The following is a 13,683-nucleotide window of genomic DNA, read 5'->3' as shown; positions in this document are numbered from 1 at the left end:
TTTTAATCTGACTGCCCATCACTTAAAAAAGTTAACCAATATGATTTGTTATGTAATAAGAGGATTTAGGCTACAGAAAACCACAGGCATACTAGATTCTTTATGGATATGGCATATCTTTGATGTCAATGACAGAACAGTGGATGGCTGGTGAAAAGATCAACAACAACACACTTGACACGTAACTAATCGAACCCTCTGTCACAAAAAACTGCCTAAAATAAAATCATGACTCTATATATGACAAGGCCAGTATCATGGTATATCGTCAAAGATGTCAGTTAAACCTTATAAACAGGTGTGAACATTTAGGTTAAGGTTAAGGTCCAGCAGTGAATTTACTAAGAGCTTGGTGGTCATCTCATTCATCCGAGTTTGAAACACTAACCAGATCTGCATTTCACATAATACTGTTATGGGGTAGGAAAACAAATCTATATAAAATGGTGTGTCTAAATAGGAGTTGAGGTCGGCTGCAAACAGGGATGTCGCCCGAAAAATACTTCATGGTCCAATAAGAGCCCAGGTAGCAAGCAAACATCATTCCCATTCAAAGCTCCTGAATAACACAACTAGGTCAGTCATCTAAAATTGTGTTCAAAATAGAAACCAACTCTTCTAGAAACTAAAAATATACCAGCAACCGAAGACACAAAAAAAAATTTTCAGATAATAAGGTGGTGCTGCAATTCTCTTCTTACTTTGGTAACTCTCTCTCTCTGCCCCCCCCCCTCCCCTCCTCACCTAATCTCTCTCTGTCCATTTCACCACCTTATCTCCCCTCTCTCTGACCTTGAACCTTGTTTATTGTTACTTCAAACAAAACATTTATTGGGAACTGGAGTCACTTAAAACGAGTGGGTAAATCTCTCGGGATCATTGTTATACAGGGCATGAGAGAGACCTCTCCAGCTGCTGGATCTGCAAGGATTGTAGATTCAATTACAGCATTTTCATAGTTTTAATCTGCAAATGTGTAGAATTACAAGATTTTGGACGATGCACATTAACCAGTAGTATTCGTAGCATTCTAACTATAACCCGATAAGCTATAAAACTAACCTTTTCTGTAAAACACACTGTGCGGAAGAAAGAAAAAAAAGAAAAGAAAAAAAAAACGGCACAATGCTGTGTACGAAATTTTTGTTTGAAATTATATATACAGAGAAAGAATATTTACAAGAGAAATAATAAGTCTAATGGTCAACATGCCCTGCTATCATCATTAAAACTGACTGAAGAAGATAACTGAACTGCATATTTTCGCAGAAGAGCACAACAACATTTTCTAACATAAAACTAATACATTGTCGTTTAAAAATATATAGCCTATGCCTGCCTATGTGTGTATTAGCCTACCATGTGGAAATTCAAAGTAAATCAGTCAAAGACTTTTGTTAATAATGTTTTCGACTCCATTTTCATAGCAGTAGTCAAGAAATGTTCTCCAATTGACTGTGCGAACTATCTAAAGATGGCCCTTATCTATCATTCCATATTGAATGAGAGAGGCTGAAGACCTCACCTTCGCAAATACCAGATGAGCACACTGGGTTTACTCCAGACAAGGGAGCCAACGAGCAGACTAAGCAAGGTGAAATAGTCAATACTATGGACTATCTCCATGGAGATGGGTACGCTAAGACGCCTGGTGTACCTGACCCAGCTGAACACAACAACAATAAGAATACATAAAGCCTTCTGACTTTTTCTACAAATACAAGTGTGGGGCGAAGTTCCATTCTCTCTCCACTATTGTTCGATCCATATAGTGAACACATTATCGAAGATGTTCGTAAATACTGGTATGACAGCATTGTTGTAGGTGGCAGAAAAATGAATCTCTGATATGTAGATGACACACTGATAATTGCAAAAACAAGCAACAACTGGAAACCTTCATATACAGGTTAGTCGAATGAAGTGGAGAATTTGGTCTTGAACTCAACAATACAAAGACCAAAGTGACGATCGTAGGTAACCTTCATGACAATGGAACTGACATTAAAAATATTGCTGGCTCTAAGGTCAGCAGTGGCTTAGAGTACTTAGGGTGTGCTGTCACTGACACTTGAGAGCATGAGAGCCATAGATGCTTTTCGATTACAAGACATTCTACAGGAAAACTTGCTCACTTCTAGAAATACACCTCCATCACTGCCAAGACAATGCTCACCGTCTTCCACACACAATCTTCCCCATCACAACCTATGCATCAGAAACTTTGTCAATGAAGCCATCACATCGTCGCAGGATTGATGCTCTGGATATTTGGTGGTACAGAAGATTACTTCGAATACTATGGACAGCACACTGAATTAATAAACTGATCCTGAGGCAGCTCAGCATCAGAACAAAACTTGACACTTGTCAGTGGAAATCAATTGAAATATTTTGGTCACACTGCCAGAAGGCAACAAACAATGGAAAGAACAATAGAAAATTTGATGTAAATTGGTCAAGAATGTTTTACAATTTGGTAACATTAAACAATACTTGTTTTTATATAGTAGCATAGATACAGATTTAATATAATATAAAAACTTCTGTTTATATTGGCAAGGGAACTTTTCTTTCACATTAATTAAGGTATTGACACACTGCAAGAGGAGAGGGGATAGGGATTATACCTTCAGCACAGCACATAAGAGGTGAAAATCTTCTCACAGTGGCAAGCAACAAGGTGAAATACAGCTTTTAGCAACATTAAAAACAACATGATAAACAGGAAATTGATCCCACAACCCAAGCACACCTCTTGGAATGACAGAAAACTTCTGTCTATCAGCAATTATCTGCAATTTCTTCAACTTCCACTGTAGTTTTCAATACTTCGACGCACCTACATATTTTGAGACACCATTACTATTCACCAGTGATTCACAACAGTGTCTTAATACCTTTCCTACAACTAAGTTTAAGTTCCAAGATCATACAATAATGGACCTATCACTCAAATGAACATTTTCAGAACTTTTTTACATTCCCTTGGGCCCCACAGCAAGGTATACATCATTATAAGACATTTTGAAAATAGACGCTCCAAAACTAGATGCCATAAGGTAATAAATTTTTAACATTTTATATGATAGGCCTGTTTTGGCTTATTGCTATTATCAAGTGACCCTGCAAAAATAACATTGGTAAGCACATCTATATGTAAATCATGGCTGTTTTATGTTTGCTTTTGCATTGGTACTTACATCTAGTAGGAAGATTGAAGGATGGATGATTTGGGGGAAAAGAAACAGCAAGGTCATCGGTCCCATCAGATTAGGGAAGGAAGTCGGCTGCGCCCTTCCAAAGGTACGATCCTGGCATTTGCCTGAAGCGATTTAAGAAGATCGCAGGAAACCTAAATCAGGATGGCTTTAGGCAGGTTTGAACTGCCATCTTCCCACATGCAAGTCCAGTGTGCTAACCACTGCACCACCTTACTCTGTTTAGTATCAAGTCATAACCACATTGTACCTCTAGTAAATTTTTCTGTCAAGTCTTGGCAAGTATAATAATTTTTGTAGTTATGTAACGTAAAAATACATTTTTGGCAGTTCAGTATTTTGGGAATTTTTTTTTACTATGATGCTATATATTTACATACAGCTTATTAGAGACGATGTTTCATTTTGTTGTTCTTTCCCTTTAAATTTTGTCTATTTGTGTGTGTGTGTGTGTGTGTGTGTGTGTGTGTGTGTGTGTGTGTGTGTGTGTGTGTTTTCCTTTCCTTATCACTATATCTTTTTGGATTCTATTAGGTTAATAAAGTTCTGAAGATATTATTTATGTCTGAAGTTGTGTGTTCATTTAGAATTAAAGCAATTAGATACAATAAATAATGCCTACAATATTAAGTTATTCCATCATACGGTCATCTTAAAATAACTGCAAAATTCAACCTAGTTGCACACACCAAGAACTACAGAGCACAATATACAGGAAAAATTACACTATAAACAAATTTTGAAGCCAGAACTCCATGTAGCATACCTATGTTTAAGTAACAGTATAACTCCATTGATGTTTGGCTACAATTCTAAATTTAGAGATACACAGATAGATAGGTAATAGATAGATAATACTAAGTTTAATAAGCTAATGCAAACCCAACACTACATAAAGAAACCAAGGGAGGACTCAATTTCCATACCAATTTCATACAAGAATAAAAGTCTCAAGAATACTAATTCCATAGATGATTAATTTACTTACAAAAGGCTTGAAATATAATTTAGAACTTAAATTACACAACAGTTCCATAAAACACCTGACAGCCACTAGAAAAGTAGCAATTGACATGACAAAGAAAGCAAAATGAACAAACAGTTAATGTAGCAAAAGCTGTGGAAAATGAACTTCATAAAGTGAAAATACATTAAAAAATCAAAGACAGAATACATTGCCCTCAAACACACAAATCACAAGGCAATGATGCACTTGCAGTAAAATCAAAAACAGGAAATTGTTCCATTATAATCAACCAAAATGAGTAAATAAATCACGCTATGAAATTTTTGAAAAACGTCGTCACAGAAGTACCACATACCCCCAAGAAACATAACACAATAAAAAAAAAATCAAAAATTACAATGGAATATTAACAGAATATGATAAGAAATCTATTATTATGAACCCCCACAAATCAATATTACGTGCTGAAATAAAGATACATAAAATATCAATTCCGATCTGCCTGACTGTGGATTGCATCAATAGTCCTACGTACTTGGTACGTTAAAAAAAAATTTTGAACCAAGTACTAACAGTGCTGTACACATACAGCAAGAAATATGCCACAAGAAATTCATGTACTTTAGCAAAAGTAATAAAAGAGAGAAATTTCACTCAATGGGAAATGTTTCTTTTGACAATACAGACCTATAACTTATGAAATCGTGGATCTCCTTAAAGCTACTTTATTTCAAAATTATTTTGAATTCAAAGGAAAAATCTACACCCAAGTAGACTGAGTAGCTATGAGCAACAGTGTAGCTGGCACAATTGCAGATATTTTTGTCAACACATTAGAAGAAAAAAAATTTTCTTCTATTATAGATATGTAGATGACACTTTAATCCTGGTTGATGGAGACAATACAGACATCACTACTGTCCACCAGGCACTTAATAACCTCCATCCCAATATAAAAATTTTCTATGGAAATGGAAATAGATAATTCAATAAACTACCCTCACCTGACAAATAGCAGAGACACCAACAGCAATACATCTGATGCATACAGAAAACCTACCAAAATGGATAATATAATAAATGTCTACTCTTGTCATCTTAAAACATAAAAGCATGCCGCCTCCTACTCAGTGATTACCAGAATAATCAATTTACCTCTGGAATAATCATCTGTACAAAAAGAACTGAAGACACTGTTCCACAGCACACAAAAATTGTATAAAAAAAAACACAAAAACCGAAACCCATCATGATACATGATGGCTTACACCTTACACGAGAAACCTTAACAAAACACACAACTTAAATACCTATAATTTACCTAGTACAAATGTCATAAGATAAATGTACTATTTAAATCCAAACACATACAACTGACTTTCTACACAAATCTTACAATGAAATTTCATTAAAGCACAACTAAAATCTCAGCATATGCCCCTTCTGGAAAATATATATCCTGTGATGTTTGCAACAATTTCTATATTGGCCAGATCAGACAAAATTTTAACATCAGATATAAACAACACATTAGAAACAGTGATAGCAATCTGTCAAGCTTCTATTTACACTTGAAAACTGTACACCACAAAGCCCGGAAAACAAAACGTGTTGCAAATCTTCCACAAAATTCCGAAAGGACTAAATATGAACATTCGCGAAGAACTAGACATACAAAGGCCACATGAAATTCTAAATGAACACACAGATTTTAAATATAAATACTATCTCGAGAACTTTACTTGCATAACAGGATACGAAAAGTTCGTAAACATATAGCATCATAATAAAGAACTGTCAAAATACTGGAATGTCAAATGTGTCAAAAATGTAATTTTCATTATGTAACTACAAAAAATTATATACTTACCAAGACTTTAAAGATAAATCTACTACAGACATAATATGGTTATCACTTCGAATGAGATATAAGTAACATTATTTTCATAGGTCACTTGTTAATGGCAGTAAGACAAAACAGGCCTGTCGTATATGACATTAAAAATATATTACCTCATTGTAGCTAAGTTTGGAGCTTTCATTTTCATTTCTGGAATTTAGAAACTTTCTCACCAACTTTGGACCTTCATGTTGCATTATACAGGGTGTCCCAGGTATCTTGTCCATCCGAAATATCTCTGGAACAATAACAGCTATTGGAAAATGACTCACCAGTATCAATGTAGGGCTGGGGCCCCATGAATGTACATATTTGGAAACATTCTAAAACGAAAGCATATGTGTTTAACGCAAACTTATGTTTTTTTTTCTTTTAATGGACCTCCTATTTTTTTTCTTCAGCAGTCCATAGCATGACAAAGCACATACACAATGGCATTGATTGCATCGCAATATTCCCATTACATCCCGAGATATTAAGACGCGAAGTTGACGCTTGAAACACCCGACATGCGCTGCTAGCGCACATCCCGAGGCTCAGGCGTGAACCCCATGCTGCCCGTAATCGCGCAGCAGACCGTATTATCGCGATGTGATTGACATGCATAATCACACTTTCATATACTTATCAAGAGGTCCGAAACGAATGCAATCAACGCCATTGTGTATGTGCTTTTTCATGCTATGGATTGCTGAAGAAAAAATATAGGAGGTCCATTTAAAAAAAAACATAAGTTGTGTTAAAAAACACATATGCTTTCGTTTTAGAATTTTTCCAAATATGTACATTCATGGGCCCCAGCCCTACATTGATACTGGTGAAAGTCTTTTTCCAATAGCCGTTATTGTTCCAGAGATATTTTGGGTGGACAAGATAGCTGGGACACCCTGTATACACTGAATGGGTATACTGAAGGGCACACTAGCTGCAGCACATCTGTCAAGCAATATTTTAACACAAAAAGCAGGCAAACAACACACTAAATACAATTCCACAACATATGAATGGCATGCAATCCATCTTCTAAACAATACAAGAAACTGTCCTCCAGAAAAAACTTTTTCTAAAGGTAAAATGTAATGAGTCTGGATTCAGGAATCTCCACCATACAAGAGAGAGAAAAACAGTTTCACTCTAGAAAAATTACTATGTTTACCAATAAAATTAACATGGAAGACTAAACAGGAAAACTGTTATATACATTTAAAAAAAAAACATTAGCTGCAATAGCATTTAAAGCAACACCTGCAGGCATCTCTTTATGCTGCCCACAGATGAAACATCAAGTACAAACACAGCATTTGTTACAATGTATTACTATTTTTACATAAAACTGAACTTAACTGCTACCTAAAAATTTGACTGAATGAAAATTAATTTAAAAAGCACATAAGAGAAACAAAGGCTCAAAAACCTAGTGCAAAACAAAAATACATTACCTTTGTCATGATTACCGAATACAGAAACAGTAGAACACCATATGTTCCTTGTAATGTGTATATCCTTTGAAGATAAAATGTCTCTACCTCCTCCTTATTTTCAAACGTGAGGACTCTACAACAAATTTATGTAATGTCACAGGCATTCACGCAATAGGCAGTACATTATTTTACAGTTATGAAGTTAATTACTATGCAAGATGTCCTATTTTCCTACACAATTTAGCTTTATCACACATGAATCTATCTAAAATCTGGATTTACTACACAAAAAACAGATGTTGCAGATCTATTAACTGTCCCCGGAGTAAAAAGTACAAGCGTGTGCTGAAAAGTGATGCCTCCAAATTTTTTTTATGTGAAAATACTTAAAGCTTTTTAAATAAAACAAACATCATTAATGTTCTACACCTTTATTCTTCATGTCTACATATTTATTTCCCCACATAGCCACCCTCACGATGAACACATTTCTCCCAAAGAGAAACCAGTTGATCAGTACAGACACTGTTGAATATTTTGCCAACGGATCGACAACCTCACGTCTGCTTGACCCGCTTCATTACTATAAAAGTGAAGGCCTCAAAGCTGTTCTTTAAATTCTTATATACATGAAAATCAGATGGGGGCCAGGTCGGGTCTGTATGGAGGAGGAGGAGGAGGAGGAGGAAGAGGGCAGTGAACCCAAGGCATCACATTGATTTAGATGCCACAGCACTCGTGCACACTGGCATTGTAATGATGAAGGAGAGGGCGCTATAAGTGCAGACAAACACTCTGAATTCAAAATGCAATTATACCACACTGTTTCTCACATAATGACAAAGTTAAGTTATGCACCACCATGTTACATGCTTCAATTCAGAGCCCTCTAGTGGCAGTGAGTTGAAAATACCTATACATGAATAATAAAGATTTATAATGTTAATAACATTTGTTTTATTTAGAAAGCCTTAACAGTTTTCAGGTAAAAAAATCGGAGGCATTACATTTCAGCATGCCCTTTTCGATAATATCGAAATCCACAATGCATCCATTGCTTCAAGTGCACTTTCAGTATTTTTAAATGATCAAATAACTGTCTCCAATGTCCAGATTTTTTCAAAGCAATTAATAAGATGTATGGAATAGAGTCACATACCAAGCACACAGACAAGAAAAAATATCTTATCGGTGGCTTGCTACAGCCATGTTCAGCATGTCTCCAACATGCCACAGTTAAATCCGTGTCTCCTGATCACACCAGTGTAGTCATTTATAAACTTCCTGTACAGTATTACGCAATAATACAATTTTTTGGTTGTCAGACTACCAGATAAATTATCGCTTCAAACATTTTCATTATCTCTTTCATAGTGCCTGTACTGTCCAAACTTTAGTGTCTATCGAGATAGGACCTTTTCCCCCTCCACATTTGTATGCACGTAGTAGCAGCACATATAATTTCACCTCCCCAGACGTGAAACTTTAGTGCCATTAATAAAATCACCTAATCCACCTCTTGTTCCACATTTATCAGGTGTGGCAATTAAGCTAACTTCTCATTTAGCAGGATCTAGAGAAAACTATAGTTTTAGAACTGTAAGTGATGTATCATCCGATGCAGTTCAAGTAAATGAAGTTCATACATCTACATCTACATGACTACTCTGCAATTCACATTTAAGTGCTTGGCAGAGGGTTCATCGAACCACAATCATACTATCTCTCTACTATTCCACTCCCGAACAGCGAGCAGGAAAAACGAACACCTAAACCTTTCTGTTCGAGCTCAGGTTTCTCTTATTTTATTTTGATGATCATTCCTACCTATGTAGGTTGGGCTCAACAAAATATTTTCGCATTCGGAAGAGAAAGTTGGTGACTGAAATTTCGTAAAAAGCTCTCGCCGCGACGAAAAACGTCTATGCTGTAATGACTTCCATCCCAACTCGTGTATCATATCTGCCACACTCTCTACTCTATAACGCGATAATACAAAACGAGCTGCCCTTCTTTGCACCCTCTCGATGTCCTCCATCAATCCCACCTGGTAAGGATCCCACACCGCGCAGCAATATTCTAACAGAGGACGAACGAGTGTAGTGTAAGCTGTCTCTTTAGTGGACTTGTTGCATCTTCTAAGTGTCCTGCCAAAGAAACGCAACCTTTGGCTCGCCTTCCCGACAATATTATCTATGTGGTCCTTCCAACTGAAGTTGTTCGTAATTTTAACACCCAGGTACTTAGTTGAATTGACAGCCTTGAGAATTGTACTATTTATCGAGTAATCGTATTCCAACGGAGTTCTTTTGGAACTCATGTGGATCATCTCACACTTTTCGTTATTTAGCGACAACTGCCACCTGACACACCATACATCAATCTTTTCTAAATCGCTTTGCAGCTGATACTGGTCTTCGGATGACCTTACTAGACGGTAAATTACAGCATCATCTGCGAACAGTCTAAGAGAACTGCTCAGATTGTCACCCAGGTCATTTATATAGATCAGGAACAGCAGAGGTCCCAGGACGCTTCCCTGGGGAACACCTGATATCACTTCAGTTTTACTCGATGATTTGCCGTCTATTACTACGAACTGCGACCTTCCTGACAGGAAATCACCAATCCAGTCGCACAACTGAGACGATACCCCATAGCTCCGCAGCTTGATTAGAAGTCGCTTGTGAGGAACGGTGTCAAAAGCTTTCCGGAAATCTAGAAATACGGAATCAACTTGAGATCCCCTGTCGATAGCGGCCATTACTTCGTGCGAATAAAGAGCTAGCTGCGTTGCACAAGAGCGATGTTTTCTGAAGCCATGCTGATTACGTGTCAATAGATCGTTCTCTTCGAGGTGATTCATAATGTTTGAATACAGTATATGCTCCAAAACCCTACTGCAAACCGACGTCAATGATATAGGTCTGTAGTTAAATGGATTACTCCTACTACCCTTCTTGAACACTGGTGCGACCTGCGCAATTTTCCAATCTGTAGGTACAGATCTATCGGTGAGCGAGCGGTTGTATATGAGTGCTAAGTAGGGAGCTATAGTATCAGCGTAATCTGAAAGGAACCTAATCGGTATACTATCTGGACCTGAAGACTTGCCCGTATCAAGCGATTTGAGTTGCTTCGCAACCCCTAAGGTATCTACTTCTAAGAAACTCATGCTAGCAGATGTTCCTGTTTCAAATTCTGGAATATTCCATTCGTCTTCCCTGGTGAAGGAATTTCGGAAAACTGCGTTCAATAACTCCGCTTTAGCGGCACAGTCGTCGATAACAGTACCATCGGCACTGCGCAGCGAAGGTATTGACTGCGTCTTGCCGCTTGTGTACTTTACATACGACCAGAATTTCTTCGGATTTTCTACCAAATTTCGAGACAAAGTTTCGTTGTGGAACCTATTAAAGGCATCTCGCATCGAAGTACCTGCCAAATTTCGCGCGTCTGTAAATTTTAGCCCATCTTCAGGATTTCGCGTTCTTCTGAACTTCGCATGCTTTTTCCGTTGCCTCTGCAACAGCGTTCGGACCTTTTTTGTGTACCACAGGGGATCCGTTCCATCTCTTACCAATTTATGAGGTATGAATATCTCAATTGCTGTTGCTACTATATCTTTGAATTTGAGCCACATCTCGTCTACATTCGCATAGTCAGTTCGGAAGGAATGGAAATTGTCTTTTAGGAAGGCTTCTAGTGGCACTTTATCCGCTTTTTTAAATAAAATTATTTTGCGTTTGTTTCTGATGGATTTGGAAGAAATGGTATTGAGCCTAGCTACAATGACCTTGTGATCACTAATCCCTGTATCAGTCATGATGCTCTCTATCAGCTCTGGATTGTTTGTGGCCAAGAGGTCAAGTGTGTTTTCGCAACCATTTACAATTCGCGTGGGTTCGTGGACTAACTGCTCTAAATAGTTTTCGGAGAATGCATTTAGGACAATCTCAGAAGACGTTTTCTGCCTACCACCGGTTTTGAACAAGTATTTTTGCCAACATACCGAGGGTAGGTTGAAGTCCCCACCAACTATAACCGTATGAGTGGGGTATTTATTTGTTACGAGACTCGAACTTTCTCTGAACTGTTCCGCAACTGTATCATCGGAGTCTGGGGGTCGGTAGAAGGAGCCAATTATTAACTTAATTCGGCTGTTAAGTATAACCTCCACCCACACCAATTCGCACGGAGTATCTACTTCGACTTCACTACAAGATAAACCACTACTGACAGACACAAACACTCCACCACCAATTCTGCCTAATCTATCTTTCCTGAACACCGTCTGAGACTTCGTAAAAATTTCTGCAGAACTTATTTCAGGCTTTAGCCAGCTTTCTGTACCTATAACGATATCAGCTTCTGTGCTTTCTATTAGCGCTTGAAGCTCAGGGACTTTTCCAGCGCAACTACAACAGTTTACAACTATAATTCCGACTGTTCCTTGATCCAAGCACGTCCTGTAATTGCCAAGCACCCTTTGACATTGCAGCCCATCCCGCACTTTCCCCGAGGCCTTCTAACCTAAAAAACCGCCCAGTCCATGCCACACAGCCTCCGCTACCCGTGTAGCCACCAGCTGAGTGTAGTGAACTCCTGACCTATTCAGCGGAACCCGAAACCCCACCACCCTATGGCGCAAGTCAAGGAATCTGCAGCCAATACGGTCGCAAAACCGTCTAGAGCCTCTGATTCAGACCCTCCACCCGGCTCTGCACCAAAGGTCCGCAGTCGGTTCTGTCAACGATGCTGCAGATGGTGAGCTCTGCCTTCATCTCGTAAGCAAGACCGGCAGCCTTCACCAAATCAGATAGCCGCTGGAATCCAGAGAGAATTTCCTCAGATCCAAAGCGACACATGTCATTAGTGCCGACATGTGCCACCACCTGCAGCTGGCTGCACCCTGTGCTCTTCATGGCATCCGGAAGGACCCTTTCCACATCAGGAATGACTCCTCCCGGAATGCACACGGAGTGCACACTGGATTTCTTCCCCTCCTTAGCCGCCATATCCCTAAGGGGCCCCATTACGCGCCTAACATTGGAGCTCCCAACTACCAGTAAGCCCACCCTCTGCGATTGCCCGGACCTTGAAGGCTGAGAATGATCCTCTGAAACAGGGCAGGCGGCTGCATCTGGCTCAGCCAGAGACAGTGCCTGAAACCGGTTTGTCAGACGCACCGGGGAGGCTTTCTGATCAGCCTCCGGGGACGCCTTTCGCTGCCTGCCACGCCTTGGAACGACCTCCCAATCAACCACAGGCGAGGGCTCAGCCCCACTGCGGGCAGCAACCGGGGCAACCACAGCGGCAGACCGATCTGGGGACAGACGGGATGAGGTTGACATCCCCGTGATACCCAAGTCCAGCTCCCCACAGTGGTGCCCATTGGCAACAGCCTCAAGCTGCGCGACCGAAGTCAGTGCCGATTGCAGCTGTGAGCGAAGGGATGCCAAGTCAGCCCTCATCCGAACACAGCAATCGCAGTCCCTGTCCACTCTAATTGATGTTCATAACTGTAGAAATCAGTGTAACTGACAACTCTCGTCATGAGCTCAATCCTATGATTAGTGTCCTATCTTCCAGCCTATATCAGTTTTAAGTCAGCCTATATCAGTTTTAAGTCAATCAGTCTTTATAATGTTCAAAGGGTAACAAAGGACTGAACAATATTTTTTGAGTAAATAGCAGTGCATAGGGGTGGACAAGGAGCTGTTACACAAGCAAGCAGGCAGGTAGTTGAGCCACGGCCTACAAGGTCTTAAAACACTGGTCAACAGCCCACTGATGAGGATGGCCAGGTGACTACAGTGTGCACGGAGTGTGTGCTATAGGGTTGCCAACACTGCTTATGAACTTACCTCATGGAGCAGAATTTGATGAGGCTGGCCTAGATGGACACCATATCTTTACCTCAATCAAGACTGAAAGGGGATTATTTGTCCATTACCTAAAACAAAACCAGGGGACCCTTTAACTTTCAGGAGATGGGTGTTTAATTCCCCTAGTCATGCACCTGTCTCATAAAATTATGCAGCCTGCATAGTACAGCTTATGTAGCTGCTGTAGAAAGGATCCAATGCAGTAACTCCAGAAACACCAGTGAAAAGTCAAAATAAGGCCGTTGACCATGCACATCACTGTTACTCCTATGGAGCTGGCTACTGC

The 13,683-nt window shown here is 39.3% G+C and overlaps 1 protein-coding gene across 1 annotated transcript in view; it reads right to left on the bottom strand.

Annotated features, from left to right (window-relative positions):
* Nucleotides 1-13,683, bottom strand: part of LOC126298563 (ubiquitin carboxyl-terminal hydrolase MINDY-3 homolog) — a 97,769-nt gene that overhangs the window by 66,003 nt on the left and 18,083 nt on the right. Inside the window, exon 5 of the mRNA XM_049989924.1 lies at nucleotides 7,528-7,642. Coding sequence (XP_049845881.1) covers nucleotides 7,528-7,642 — 115 coding nt within the window. The remainder of the gene's footprint in view (nucleotides 1-7,527; nucleotides 7,643-13,683) is intronic.

The sequence above is a fragment of the Schistocerca gregaria genome, chromosome X (assembly GCF_023897955.1).
Source record: "Schistocerca gregaria isolate iqSchGreg1 chromosome X, iqSchGreg1.2, whole genome shotgun sequence".
Taxonomy (NCBI): Eukaryota; Metazoa; Arthropoda; class Insecta; order Orthoptera; family Acrididae; genus Schistocerca; species Schistocerca gregaria.
This window is presented reverse-complemented; position numbering and strand designations above follow the sequence as displayed.